This window comes from Ambystoma mexicanum, chromosome 6q (genome assembly GCF_040938575.1).
Source record: "Ambystoma mexicanum isolate Mex_15411 chromosome 6q, UKY_AmexF1_1, whole genome shotgun sequence".
Classification (NCBI taxonomy): Eukaryota; Metazoa; Chordata; class Amphibia; order Caudata; family Ambystomatidae; genus Ambystoma; species Ambystoma mexicanum.
In genome coordinates this window covers 155,862,589-155,877,880 of record NC_090937.1, presented here as the reverse complement: position 1 = coordinate 155,877,880, position 15,292 = coordinate 155,862,589, and the positions used below count along the sequence as shown (strand labels likewise).

Here is a 15,292-nt window from a genome sequence, read left to right as displayed (position 1 = left end):
AGAGTCCCTCAACTGACACGGCGCCGATGGCGTCAATGTCTTCTTGGAAGGCCTCACAGTTTCCGACGGTCTCGAGGGCCGGGACCTGGATCTGGCACGGCTATGGCGATCAACCTTGTCCGATTGGGACCTCGACGGCTCCCGATGATCGCCCCGACCACCCGAGCCCGAAGGCATGCGAGCGGTAGCTCTTGCTCGTTCCTTGCCGGCTTCTCTCGAAGGCGCGGATGGAACGCTGCCTTGTGACTGCTGGCGGAATGCGTCCCATTCGGCCGGCGGTGAATACTTGGTGGGACAAGTCACCCGACGAGGACGGGTAAGGCGACTGGTGACGGTGCTTCCGGGAATGCCTAGAAGATGCAGAGGAATGGCGGGAACCACTCTGAGACCAAGTGCCCCTGGACTTACGCCAACGCGGAGAGTCGCCCCGCGAGTCGTCGGTCGAAGGCCCAGCAGATTTCTATTTATGGGGTTTTAGATACCCTACCTACCGTTAATTTCTTCTTCCGCTCCCGCAAGGCCTTCTATGTCAGGGATTGGCAAGCATTGCAGTCGGTGGCGTGGCTTTCGCCCAGGCACCAGATGCAGACATTGTACGGGTCCATGATGGACATTTCGGAACCGCAGTCCCGACACTTTTTAAAGCCCGACTTCAGGGTAGAAGAAGATGAAGATATTTTCGCAATCAAAATAGAAGAACCGAGCGCGCCGAGATTCTGACGCGAACACGTTCGCGGAAAAAATGGAACTGAGGCTACGGGCGCTGTGTGTCCTATATATAACATCCGGTGACGTCGACCCTCGAGGGACAACGTATCGATGTTATCAACGCAGGACGCCTACGCTGAAAAAATTTCCGAAGCAGCACAGCTGTGGTCATTACTGTCATAGATGTGGAATACGCCGGAGGACACAATCCCCTTGAACAGGCTATTAAAGTCATGTTCATTCTCAGTAGATGGGCTCCACCTTGTTCAGTTCCCACTCTTAGCTGACCAAGGCTCGCCGGCTATGATAATCTGCCGTCACATTCAGCTGACCCGGAATGTGTACCGCCGACAGCCAAACACTGTGCTGAATGGCCATTCCCAAATCTGAATGGCTAGGTCTACAAGGGGAGGTGACCTGGTACCCCCACGCTTGTTGACGTAAAACATGGATACCACATTGTCCATGCAGATGTGGACCACCTTGTTCACAATCCCTAGCTTGAAAGCTTTGAGCGCCAGGAAAATCGCCAGAAGTTCCAGATAATTTATGTGAAATTGTCTGTGCTGCAGCGAACATAGGTCAAAACCTTAAGATGATCCATCGTTGTGCCCCACCCGATAAGGGAGGAGTCCCTCGTAATGGTCACCTGATGGGAGGGCTCCTGAAAAGCACACCCACCAACAGATTGCAGGAAGAAGACCACCAAAGGTGATCTGACATCATGTAGGGTAGAAATGAAATCATTTTGGTGTCCGGGTCCACCGCCAGGAGCTCCAAAGAGCCAACTGCGCAAGTCGTATATTGAGACACGCCAGAGGAAGAGCAAGCGTGTACAAGGCCATGAGGCCCAGAAGCCTCTGGAACCACCAGTCAGACATGCTCTCTGACTGAATAAAGACTTGACACAAGGTTAACAGATCCGCCATCCTGTCCACCATCAAGTACACCCTGCAGTCGATCGTGTTCCAACGGAAACCCAGGAATATCAGGTCCTGAGAGATGGTCATGGAGGATTTCCACCAGTTCACTGACAGCCCAAGACTGAACAGGAGCTGAAGGAGAGACTGAAGGTTGCTTGAGGCTTTGACCGGACAGGGGCTGCGCAGAAGCCCGTGATCCAAATATGGAAACACATGAATATCATGTAGCCTTAAAAAAGCCGCAATGACTGACATCTTTGTGAAGACACGTGGCGCAGAGCTGAGACCAAAAGAGAGCACTCAAAACGGATAGTGCTCCTCTCCCAGGGAGAGCTACAGATATTTCCGGTGCAGGCTCCAGATCAGGATATGCATATAAGCATCTTGAAGGTCCACAACGCTGAGCCAGTCGCCCCTCTGAAGAAAGGACTTTGTTTGGCAGGGCGTAATCATCTTGAATTTCTCTTGGGGAAGAGAAAGATTGAACTGGGAAAGGTCTAGAATGGTGTGCAGGCCAGCCTGGCTGGTTTTGGCACTGTAAACAGACAAGAGTAGAAGCCCTCCCCTCGTTCCACTAGACGAATGGGTTCTACAGCCCTGAGATCTAGAGGTTTCTGGACCTCGGCTCTGAGGGCGGGCATCCCTGACTCCGGAAAGGGAGGATTGAAGGGTGGGGGGGTGGGGCAGGTGGAAGCCCGCCCGAGCGATGAGCGATGGACAAAACCCACCGGTCGTCGGTGAACAGGCCGGTACGCTCCTGTGGAGACAAGGATAGCGCCCCCGAAAGCACCCCTTCCTGTGGAGCAGGTGCCTCAGGCACTGGTATGTCAAGGAGTGATATGTCTAGTACCCGGTTGTGAATGCTCAGACAGAGCGTGGCTGGTCTTCACTGTCCTGATCAGCCAAAGGGTCGTCTAGAACATCCGGGTCCCCCGGCTGCGACGCGACCGGCGTCAGATTGACATCATGCTCTGCCGGAGTCTTGTCCACCGGTGACAAGGGAGGCAGAGGCGGAAGAGCCAGGGGAGGGCCGGGAGGCAGAGGAGGTGCTGCCGCCGGGGCAACAGGCACCGTGACAGGAACTGTCAGGGCAGGCAACCGAGTCTGAAGCCAGATTTCTCTAAAAAGGCCCTTCAATTACTCCCTCATGGGATCAGAGTTCATTAGACTATGACATTTCCCAAAAAAGGCATCCTCTGCCGAGACCTTAGGCGCTGGAGTGGGCAGAGGCCTCATGAGGAGCATAACCCCACGAACGCAGTGAGGAGGGCTGCTGAGAGGGCCTGCCACCAACTGGATCTACACAGACCAATGGGGCAGATGTGGGAAGAAGCGAGACCGAATGTGGTAGTGGCATCCGAGCACGCCAGTCATAGGAAGGGGGCGGATCGGATTCACACTGTCGTGTGGAAAAGGTTGTCCACCGTAAAGAAGGTTCCCAGCAGCTGCTGTCGATAGCGTGGGTGTGAGGGAAGAATCCAAAATGGCCACCGTTCTCCATGCGGAAAGCCCCGCCATTTTGTGAACATCTGAGGAGAACTGCGTCACATGTGTAGACGAGGCAGTTGACTCCACAGATTGGTCAGGGGACTTGACTGAAATGTTAGCCTTGACACAAGGATCCTCGGTAGAGCCGGTACTATGGGGCCTTAGATGTTTACGCGACATCCTGTCCCTTGATTTAGCCTCCAAAAGAGGAACCTCGCCAACGCCGGTAACAAAGGAGTTACGGTCTATGACCTCTCCCTGTGCCCCCAGAACCGGTACCTCCGCGAGCGTGGGAAAGTTAAAGAATCCACATCACAGACAGGACCTTCACAGGCCTCTCAGTTCTGTTGGTACACACTTTAGCCTCGTTAAGAGGAACCTCGGAACAGAGTCCGGTCTTAATAGCTCCCTCAAGAGGGGACTCGAACCATGGTTCGGTACAGAAAGCCTCAACAGAGGCCTCAGGTGCACCCCAGTGTCTGTGTGGGAAGCTCCAGACAAGGAAACCTCGGAGCAAACTCTGGTACGCAACAACTCAGCACGACTATGCTGGCTATTAGCACGTGATCGGTGGACCGCAGATCGTGATCCGGTATAGGCAGGCCCCTCGCGGAAGCCCTCGGAGGAAACCCTGGTATGCCTATTAGGCCTGCACGGCACCTCAGGGATAACCCCAGTAGCAGAGCTTTTGAAGCCCCTCCTGGACCTGGAGAACCTGGGGAAGGAGTCACCCGGACGGGGTGCCCTGAAAAGTAAAGAACTTAATGGGCGTCTCTTCTTTCCGTCAATGAAGAGTTGGAAATGTGATGGAGAAATGTTCTGGAAGATTTCCTCCCACCTGCAAAGATGACATTGAAGTGCCTGGACCGAAAGGGAGTCGCAGAAGAAACACGAGTCCCAACAGTGATCCGGGCACAGACACTTCAAGTAGAGAGAATGGGGATCGGCCCTAGCGAAGCCACGCTCTCAAGAAGAAGTGGCAAATCCCAGACGCTCCGGCATAGACGGAGGACTACGCGGCCGCAGAACCGGTGCAGGAGAGAAGGACAACGGGAAAGAAAAAAGGTCTTCCTGTTTATGCAAGTGTGTCCAGCCCCGACTGTGTAGAGAAAAGGACTGAAGGGCGATGCGCGGGGCGGAGCGAAGAAGGGTGGGGTTACGGCCACATGCGGCACCCCCGTAAAAAGAGAAGGACACATTTTCGGTGTGATGCTTTTTTTTTTACATAAGTGCTCTGGTCCCGATCCACAGGTATGGAGGAAAGGGGACGGGACGTAGGAGGATGTATGAAAAGAAAAGAGTGCATCACAAGAATATTAGAATGGCAATGAAAGTACACCACTCCCTTCCCCAAGTTCAGTTCAATGTGGTTCTCACAAAGTTCCTTCAAGGTGGGTAGTATGCACAGTTCACAGGTATCTGTTAGGCTTCCCTCGCCTATTTCAATGTCAGTTCAACATGCATCACAGTTCACTTCAATGAATTATTTCAGGCTTCCCTCACCCAGTTTTACACTTGTCAAACATACAGATATTCACAAAGTTCATTCTCAGTTTTTTTTGACAGGCAGCCCTTGCCTGTCTTCAAACACTTAAACATTGCTGAAACACTTTCCAGCTAAACAACTACGCTTCGTTGAGCTCGGGGAGAACTACCTTCCACAACCTCTGTACTTCTCTTCACAATGTTCACTTGTCAGAGATCTTCGCAACTGCACAGTATTCTCACCCCTATGCATGACCACTATGACAATAGGGTTGGTTTCTTAATATCCGTGCCTCTTGCACGTGGTTTCGCAGAACGGGCCCTCTGTCCCTCTCTTCCTTATTTCACAAAAGCATATAGTTCATTAGGATGGTCCACTGCCACTCTGTACCTCATTTAACAAAAATATCCATTCTTTATCTTTCACATTAGCATTTCGGGATCTCTGCACACTCTTTCCCTCATGCCCTTCCCTTCAATGCCTTTCAACACATTTTTCTTTCATTATTCACTAATCTGTTATCTTTCAAGAAGCACACAACACTGGTCCGTTACTTTGTTTTATCATCGGCTCCCTCGCCGGCTACATACATTCAAGCTTTCAGTTCAATGTCTTTATCCCTCAACGCGTAGCCTTGCGTGTAACACTGTAGCTTCAACAATCATGCGTATCACAAACTGGGCTCTTCTTTACTTTTAACTCACCGGCTCCAATTGCTTTCGCGCGTACTTCTGCTTTCAGCTCGAGGGCAGGGTTCTGCCCACCTGCCCCCTCAGACAGTCCCAGGTGGCCTTGAAACGAGTCGTTTGCTGGCACATTTAGGAAAGGGTCTAGATGGCCTCTCGGTCCCCTTCTCTGAACTCTCCTGGCTTCTTGGAGACACTGCTCCATCGCCACCTCTTTCTCCTACCCCAACTCGCAGCCTGTCAGCGCCCCGTTCTCCCTGGCCTGGTTCTCGGCAGCTCTCCCTCAGCTGCTCCTCCAGCTCACCATCCACCTTGCCTTTCTTCTTGGGCCCGGTATCGCTCTCTGTGTCCTTCTGTGCTCTAACTTTTATAGTTTGGAGAGCGGCCCGTGAGTTTCAGGTGTGTGATTGTGACTGAGTGCCTGACCTTAATAGCGGGACAAGGGCAGTACATGTTACTAGTGGTAATCTTCCTAGTCTCAGTCTTCCTCTTCCTCGTCTAAGTAGTTGGGCTGATAAGGAGGGGAGTTATGGGAATTGTATGCCAGTCAGATAGCACAGCGAGCCATGCGCTCGCCCCTGATATCTGTGTGCAGCCTGCTGTGGCAGGTTTGAATCCCGGCAAAGTCAACTCAGCCTTTCATCCTTCCAAGGTCGATAAATTGAGTACCACTCTGTGGTATAATAATGTCTTCTGCGATTTGAGCGCTCTGAGACCTAGGAGTGTGCAACGCTAGTTAAGAAAAACATTATTATTATTATAAAGGTAAAGGGAATATGCAGTACATAAATGTCAGGAAATGGGGCATACCACGTGTCACCTTATGATATGATTTAGTCTTTTATAACGCGCCTGTACACAAGTGTTTCTAGGTGCGACAAAAGAGGGAAGACAGATGGAGGACTAGACAAATGATCTTACTAGGCCTTGAGTCATTCAGATCGTGCAAGTGCGAGAACGAGATGTGCAAGCGGAAAGGGAGGGGTGCAAGGGAGAGGGGTAAGGAAAAACAGGGCAGAAATGCTTTGAGTAAGTGCAGGAAGTGCAGCGCAGCTCTGGGTAGTGCATGAAGAACAAGGGACTGTTGGGTTACAGTTACAGCCCCAAAGTGCATAGTAGGCCCAGAGGCAGTTTAAGGGTGGATGATCAAGAAAGAGTCTGGTACCAGGTGAGACTCTGAGGGTAGCCAAGCAACCAGCCGGTACAGCAGACCGGTAGGTCATGTAGGTTTTCAGCTGCTTCCAGAACTTCAGGGGATCCGGCTCAAGTTTGAGAGGGGCAGGGAGGCCATTCCAGAGGGAGGCACCTGCAGAGGAGAGATATCTACCCCACTCTCTGCCTGTAGAAGGGTCTAACCCTTAGAGAGTTGGAGGTAGCTGATCGAATGGCTCGAGAAGGAAGGTATTTTGGAAGAGCTTTGGATGTAGTGCAGACCCGGCCCCAGAAAGCTTTGTGGAAAATGCAAAGGGTCTTTAACTTGATCCTTGCAGCCACCGGGAGCCAGTGGAGAGATTTCAGGGCTGGAGAGATACAGTCCCTGGGGTTGATGCCAAGGATAAGTCTTGCAGTCCTGTTCTGGATTAATTGCAGAGGGCGGAGAGTAGAGGAAGGCAGATTAAGAAATAGGCAGTTGCAGTAGTCCAGCCTAGAGAGAACTAGGGCTCTGGAGACACTGAGCTTCTGGGGGAGTGTGAAAAAAGGCAGAGTCCCTTTGAGGAAGTGCAGCTGGTATTGGGACTTCTTGGCGACGTCCGAGTGAGGAGAGAAAGAGAGTGGAGTCGAAGATGACACCAAGGTTCTTTGCCCGCAGCAAGGTGAAGGAAGAGGGACCAAGGCGGGCGGCCAGAGAGGGAAAGCAGGAGCAGGGGTCCCAATGAGAAGGAGCTCTGTCTTACTGGCATTAAGCCAGAGATTGTTAGAGGCGCACCAATCCTGAATCGCGGATAGACAGTAAGGAATGAGCGAGAGAGGAGGCTGAGGGGGAGCCTGAAGGAAAGTTGAGTGGAATTCACCTAACACTGAACGTTAGAGAAGGCCGAGATCAGGTGGGCCCAAGGGGCCAAGCAGAGGTTGAAAAACCAGGGTGAGAGGATGGAGCCCTGCGGAATGCCACAGGCAGAGAGAGGTGGCAGAGAGAAAGGGACCAAGTTGGACCTAGGAGGGGCAGTCCAAGAGGAAGTAGGTCAGCCACCCTAGGGCCTGATCCGTGATGCTGCGGTTCTCAAGGAGTCGATTGATCTGGATGGCGTGGTTGACCGTGTCGAAAGCAGAGAAAAGATCAAGGAGGATGAAGACAAAAGGAATGCTGGAATCAATCTTAGAGAGTGTCTCCTCCTTACTCCCTGAGGCCCCTCTACCCAGGTGATCCTCCTAGGCTTGTCCACCCCCAGGGTCGGGATCCAATAGCTATGGCCCTTCCTTGGCCACCTGAATAAGGGATCCCCGGGGACAGTCGTGAAACACCTTCAGGTTTTTCACAGTAGCGACATGGATTACTGACCCCTAACATCTGTATTGAAGTTATTATTCCTTCCTGGAAATGGGAAAATGATGGTTATCACTCTTTGCTGGCACTTTTACTTTTTAAAAGTTATTCGCCAGAACTAGATAAGAAGGACTCCTCCTCAGTATGAAGAAGAGTATACATAGATTTGATTAAATTGGAAATGCTGGAAGGGCCTTTATTTTGGAAGTTGGGGGTGAGATGGATGGGAGGTGTTTAACGTTTTTACTGTGTTATTACAGATGTTTCACCAATCATCACCCACAGACTTTGCAGGACAGTAAATGCTGCTAAATGCCCAACATAGAAGAGAAAGGAGGTAGAGGCTGTTGATGTAATAGTAGAGATTGCCTGCTGCCCTCATAGTCCTTTGGCATTCAGGATGTAGGATGTATTGATTGGAATTATGATAAGTCCTATCAGAGATAATGCTATGGTACTGATACTGAATTATGATGCTCATTAGCAGCTCCTGGTGAACTGGTTACGCAATTGTTATGGTTTTCTTTGTCCATTATTTCTTACATAAAATTCAGGAGTAAAAAAAAATCACGTATTGATGAAATAACTAACTTCTGAGGGGTTAATCTTTATCTCATTTGATTTACAGTGACCCTACCCTACACATTTTCAGAATTAAGACTCAGAATTATACTGCTTGCTAAAATAAATGAAGTTTGGGCATGACACACCCACATTTTGCGTGCACTTGATACCACTATTTCCAATCCTTGCAAAATGAGTGAACCAACTGAAGTACAGAAATACCCATAGAAAAATAGTTGTTTAAACACATTAGTTGTCAAATTTTTATTTGCATCAAAAACATGGTTGCAAGGGACTGCAGTTTTAAAGTGGGAACACATGATTAGTGATTAAGATTAATTGCTATATGCTGAAAAATGATGGGTCGTCTTGAAACATCCTTTAACAAAATGCACAAAATTAGGTTGCATGGCAGGAGTGTTTTGCTTCCAAATATATTAAGGTGCTAGAAACGCTGCTTTATAATGGCAGTCTCAAGCAAACATGCAATGTCTATGTTAATACCAGATTTAATCAAATTACAAGGAAGAAACAGCAAAACAGTGCTTTCCAGCTTGACAAAACAGCACTGTCACGCGTGTCCATTACCTACAAAAACCTCTGAAGAAGCAATGACCCAAAGCGTGCTGAAAAAAGCTAGTTTCTTTTAACAAAGTTTTGAAAGATGCATATGATCAGGGGGGGGGCAAAGCTTTCTAAAATGAGCCTTCAAAGAATGGGAAAAAGATGGTGCAATTTGAACACAAGGTCAATGCATTCAAATTCATAGCCACTGTGAAATGCTGCCCCAACGGAAAGCACTAAGCACCAGTGTGATTGATCGGAGAATTCTTTTTTGCACCGGTCCCCTCTACCACCAAAATAAAAGTTTGCCAGGTTAGGGGAAACAAACCAGTTGAAGTGAAACTTAGTGTCAGAAGAAATTAAAGGGAAGCGGTTAAAAACAGCAAAACCCAGGCAATAAAAGAAATGCCAAAACAAAGCTCTTTAGGAGGCAGGAAAACACCTAAGCAGCATCAGAGAATACATACCCGTCTGTCGATTTTATCACCCTGCAAATCATACAGTAAAAAGTTCAGTTTCAACCATGCCCAAAGAAAAGACTTAAAATGACCGATGAAAGATTTCAAGGAATAATGCGTTAAACAAGCAACTAATCTGGCACAGTAAAAATTAAGCAGCAATTGCAACACTTGCAGTGTGATCGAAATCGGTGCATGCAGTAATACAATAGGTTTTTGCCATTTTATTTAACCGAGCATAGTTGCAGAAAAGGCAACTCACATTGACTGTTAGATTAATTTTGGATTACAGTTTTAAATTGACTTCCGGGAAGAAAAAAATATACTTCAAACCAAGACATGATTAATGTAATCAGCGTACTTATAGCACGTCAGTGCAGCAACAGCAAGTCATCCTTGGATCCAGGAGCAGGGAACCCCCCAGGATATGAAGGTTTTGGTCACTTATATAGATGCACAACAATATCCAGTGTCGATCATGAACAAACACTATTAGTTCAACAGTGGCAGTTTGTGGCACACCACACTGGTTTAAACTTTTCAAAAATCAGCGAAATTAAAGGAGGGCGCAACCTAAAAGCATTGAATTAAGAACTGAATCATCTGGCACGTCTGATTGCACAATGAATCGTTTAGCGGGCATATAGTAATTACCCCAAACTACAAACCTACACATGATCGAGACCTAGTCTTTTGCCAACTAGTTATGCTATTTTGGTTCATATATACGTTCCATACTATCCAAGCAGAAAATGGGCTAAACCATTGCTGTTGCCATCACACCACAGCTGATCCAGAAATAATCAATTGAAGGGCATGTGTTATTTGGCACTTCAGACAATCTGTGTTACTGTGGGTATCCCGAACATACAGTTGCCAGGTTCTAGGGCAGATTAAGAATTGCCTGTCTTCCAGGCAAGGGCAGTGTTCGCATTAACGAATGCATTTATTAAGTTATGTAATGTTTGAGATAAAAATGATAGCGCTCTGATTTTGCTGACGTGTATAATAATCAAACATAGCATTTCTTGTGGTGATTATAAACTAAGGGTTAGTACATTCTGTTGTTAAACTACAGCTGCTGCACAACCAGAGAAAAGTTGTTTGCCATTACTGGTAATCCTATTAAAAGGTTTCTCGAACTGTTTATATGATAAAGCACTACCAGATGGTCTATTGGTAACTGTTGTACTGTTGCATTAAATGTCCCAGAAAGAGAAACAAGTGAAATATAACAATGAGATGCTATAACGTGCAGCATTAATCGTGCAGGGAACGTATCTAGTAAAATTGGCAGGTTCAGGGAACCCAGAGTGATGCAGCATCAAAAGAGCCCCCAGGGGAAAAGTGAGGCAATCACTGTTGTGTTTGAGACATCTTATGTATGCTGACATAGTATCAGCCATGCTCTCACAGCAGGTCATAAGAATGTTTGGGCTGCAGCGCCAATTACAGCCAATCTCTGCTTTAAAAGAAAGGAGCACACTCTACCTACCCATAGAATTCTAACATGTAGAAAAAACTTGAAAACCTACCTGTTTAAGTGACCCAAAATTCTTCCGTTTGGTGACAATCTGTGACATGGAATATAGAACCAGTAGGGTCAGGGTTTAGCCTCGTTGTTTTTTGTTGTCGGTACAACTGTTGTGTTTGTAAAAGCGCCCCGATGCCTGCGGGCTGCCGGCGCTATATAAGCTGACATACATACATACATACATAGCTGGCAGTCTGCTAAAGGAGTAAGTTGCTTACCTGGAATTCCCTTTTCTGTAGCATTGATATCTTTTATAGATTCACATGCTGTGCATATTCCCTGGCGTCAGGCTGGGAATCCTGGTTACCTTACTTGTTCCCTTACTTCAAGCAAATAAAACTTTCCATTTTGTAGGCTGTCACCCACTTTATGGGTACCTTTGGTCCCAACCAATGGGACATCGAGCAGTTAGACCCTTATACCCTCCTTCTCTACCTCTCCTCAGATTCGGACCCATCATGCTGACAAGATCAATAAGGTTTTCCCCTTTTAGGGGGCGGAAGGAGGGCTCATTTAATCTATGAAAGACACCAATGCTGGAGAACAGGAGTTAAAGGTAACCAACTTACTCCTCCAGCACTGGATCTTTCATAGCTTCACATGCTGTGAATAGACTTAGTAGCAGTAATGTAGAATTGGAGGTGGTAAAAGGTAAAAAGCGTACCTGATTGAAAAAACGCTGCAGGACTGCTCTCCCCATTTGAATGTCCGCTGGCGTGCTGGCTCTTCAAGCAGTAGTGCCTTGTAAACGCATGTGGCACAGACCATGTAGGTGCCTGGCAAATGTCTGATGGAGATGTTCGCCCACAAAACCGCCGACATTGCCGTGGCCCTTGCGGAGTGAGCATAGGGCGGAGCAGTTAACGGTAGCCCTGCTGACGCATGGCAGAAAGAAATGACTGATGAAATCCACCTAGAAATGCCCTTTTAGGACAGATTTTCCTTTGTTCGTCGGTACATAAGAAAGGAACAGTTAATTTGAGTTTCTAAAGGGATTGGTTCTGTCGATGTATTTAATGGCCCTTTTTACATCCAAAGAGTGCAGAGCTACCTCTGCCGGAGATGTAGCCTTTTGGAAGAAGACTGGCAAAGCAATGATTGCGTTTTTTTTTTTAACTCTGTTGGGACTTTCGGGAACAACCATGGATTGGTCATAATCAGAACTTTATTCTTCCGGAACCGTACATATAGTTTGTTTACTTTCAGAGCCTGTCTCTCTGACACACTTCTAACTGCTGTAATGGCCAACAGGAACGCCACCTTCCAGGACAGGTACTTGATTTGGGCTGTGGCCATCGGCTCAAATGGGTTATTCGCAAGACCCGCCAAGACCGCATTGATGCACCTGTCTGGTCGGGTTCTTTTTGTTGGTGGAAACGTCCTGAAAAGGCCTCAGAGAAAATGTTTTACCACTCTTTTGCAATACCGAGGTATGCCTTTACTACTTCTGGTGTATCTGAAGATAGCCGTTAGGTGGACTCGAATAGATGCATATGCTAGACTTTTCTTGGCTCAGTAGAGAAGGTATGGCAGCCGCTGTTCCAGTTGTACTTCAAGTGGTCAGACACCTTGTTTTTCCACACCAAGAACATAAACTATTACACTTGGTTTTTACGATTTATTGGTGGCAGGGGCCCTGGCTGCCGACAAAATGTCCTTGCAGTCCTGAAGTATCGCTAGACTTCAGAATTCTGCAAAATCAGGAGCCTTGCTGTCAGTTTTAGGGACGGCAGATTGTGAAGCAAGATTTTTCTGTGGTCCTGTAAAATAATTTTTTTATTTATTTTATTTATATTTCTATAGCGTGCAAACAGCACAGGGGAATTGAGGCGCTGTTACTTGCAAGAGCTTAGTTATAGAGGTACAGGCGTGGTAGCAGTCGTTGGCACATTATAAATCTCATTACAGCTTATGCAATTGGTCCTTACAGCTTATGCAGTAGGTCATATGTTTAGTATTCATGCTGATAGGAGGGACCTTATGAGAAGATGATGGTTTTCATTGCTTTACGGAAAGCAAAGAGGAAGGCCTCACCTCGGATAGTGGGAGGTAGGGCATTCCAGTGAGTGGGTGCCAGATATGGGAAGCTGGATCCGCCCGCTCTGGCTCGTTTTACAAGTGGCACGCAGAGCATGTTGGTATAGGGTATTCTGGTTGGTCTTGTAAAGGAGACGGGGTGGATCCTTTGTGAGAGGTAATCAGGAGCAGTGAGGTGGATGCACTTGTAGGTCAGTGTCAGAGGTTTGAAGATGATTCTTTCCTTTATTGGGAGCCAGTGGGCTAGTATTCTGGCCTCCAAGATGTGTTCCCTTTTAGCAATTCCTTGGGCTGCACAGAGAGCACTATTCTGGATGACTTGTAGCCTCTCCGGGTATTTATTGGATGTTCCTAGAAAGAGTACATTGCAGTAGTCTAGCCTGGAGCCAGTGATGGCTCTGGTCATGTTTGTGCAGTTCTCTTTGGAGAGAAAGGGCCTGACTGCGTTGATCAGTTTAGCATGATATGCGGCGGAGGAGGCAATTGCGTTGACTTGTCGGTCCATGGATAGGTTGGAATCCAAATAGACTCCAAGAGTTTTGACTGAGTCCGAGCCAGGTATTTTGATGGTGGCGATGGTGAAGTGACTAAATTGGGAGTCTAGATTTTTTAGCGTGTCGGAGGAACCTACCAGTAAGAGTTTGGTCTTGTCAGAGTTGAGGCATTGTCCATGGTCTGCCATCCAGGCTTGGATGGTGTTGTAGAGATTGTTAAGGGTCAATGAGTCAGTGTCATAGTTGCCAGGCAGGGTGAGGAGGATCTGGGTATTGTCCGCGTAGTTGGTGTAGGAAATACCCATAGCGTTGAGGATGAGGAAGAGGGGTCGTGTGAAGATGTTGCAGAGGGTGGGGGAGAGGCAGGAGCCTTGGGGCACACCACAGAGTATGATGTTGGGTGAGGCGCACGCTAAGTCAGAACACTTGCATGGTTCTGTCTTGTAGGAAGGAGGTGATCCATGCAGTGGTGTCAGGGGAGAACTTGGCAGTGGAGGAGAGGTGATGGCATAGGTCGTCATGATCTATGAGATTGAACGCCCGAGATCAAACGCCGCAGATAGGTCAAGAGGTAGCAGAAATGCTGGTTTGCCCATGTCTCTGGCATCGTCCATCTGGTTTTTCAGGTCAAGTAGGTCAGTTTCAGTCCTGTGTCTGGGGCGGAAGCCAGATTGGCGGAGCCCCAGGAGTTTTTTCTCTTCAATGAAGTGCTGACCCTGCAGGTAGGCTGCTTTGTCCAGTATTTTGAGGAATGGGACACTGGTGATGGGTCTATAGTTGTTAGGGGAGGTGGGATCAAGAGTTGTTTTTTTTAAGATGGGGCCGACCCATGCTTCCTTGAGGGAGGCGGGGACTTTTCCTGTGCCAAAGGAGGCATTGACAAAGGCCGTCAAGAAAGGAGCTAGCGCTTCAGTACAGTCCTTGATGATAGTGGCTGGGCAGGCATCACCTTTACAGTTAGAGGGTTTAATATTCCTCATTATATTGATGTCTTTTTCCTGTATGGATTTGGAGGAGAAGGGTTGGGTGGGGGGGTCCGAGGCTGGTGGTGGGACAGGGATATGCGTATTAGGCAGGGCTTGTTTAGTAGCTAGTATTTTGTTTTGGAGAAGGCTCAATTTGGTTTGCATGGCCGTTTGAATTTCATCACAACAGGCTATGTCTTTGGTGAAATCTTGGGGGGCAGGAGGGGGAGTCTCTAGCTCCCTGAAAATGGCAAAGATTTCTTTTGTGCTAGATTGGGCTTCCGAGATTCTGGATTCAAAAGATTTGGCCTTTGCTTGGGTGATTGCCTTTTTGTAATCAGTAGAGCGGGCTTTAAAGATCAACTTATCTTTGTCAGAGTAGGACGTTTGCCACTGTGTAAGTGCAGCCTTTTTTTCGTTGCGGAGTGTGAGAAGGTCTGGGGTGAACCAGGAGTTGGAGCGGGTGGTGGGTTTGGATTTACATGGTTTAAGTGGGGCAATGGAGTTGATCGCTGCTTTGATGGCAACATCGTAAGTTACTGGGAGAGTTTCTGGGTCTGTGGAGAAAGGTGGTCTGAAGGCTGGGCCTTGGAGGGAGGGCAGTAGCCTTTCCTTAGTAAGCTGACGGGAGCTTCTTGCGAGGTAGGGCGGTAGGGGTTGGGGTGACAGAGTTGAGGAGCTGGTGGTGAGGATGCTAAAGGTGATGATATGGTGGTCAAACCATGGGGTGGGAGTGTTTCCAGTGATGAGTGGACAGTTATGCTGTGCGATCCAGTCGAGAGTTCTGCCCTGGGTGTGAGTTGGCCTAAAGATGGTGTTCTTGTAGCCTAGTGCCTTGAGGGCTGAATCAAGGGATTTGGCTGCTGGGTCTTTGCTGTCCAAGAGGCCTAGGTTGACGTC

At 48.1% G+C, this 15,292-nt stretch overlaps 1 protein-coding gene across 2 annotated transcripts in view; it reads right to left on the bottom strand.

The window, feature by feature from the left end:
* USO1 (USO1 vesicle transport factor) overlaps positions 1-15,292 on the bottom strand; it is a 1,608,467-nt gene that overhangs the window by 758,056 nt on the left and 835,119 nt on the right. The window contains exon 14 of one of the 2 annotated variants that reach the window (XM_069630578.1): positions 9,372-9,392. The exons of the other annotated variant lie outside the window; for it this stretch is intronic. Coding sequence (XP_069486679.1) covers positions 9,372-9,392 — 21 coding nt within the window. The remainder of the gene's footprint in view (positions 1-9,371; positions 9,393-15,292) is intronic. 2 annotated transcript variants of the gene reach the window in all.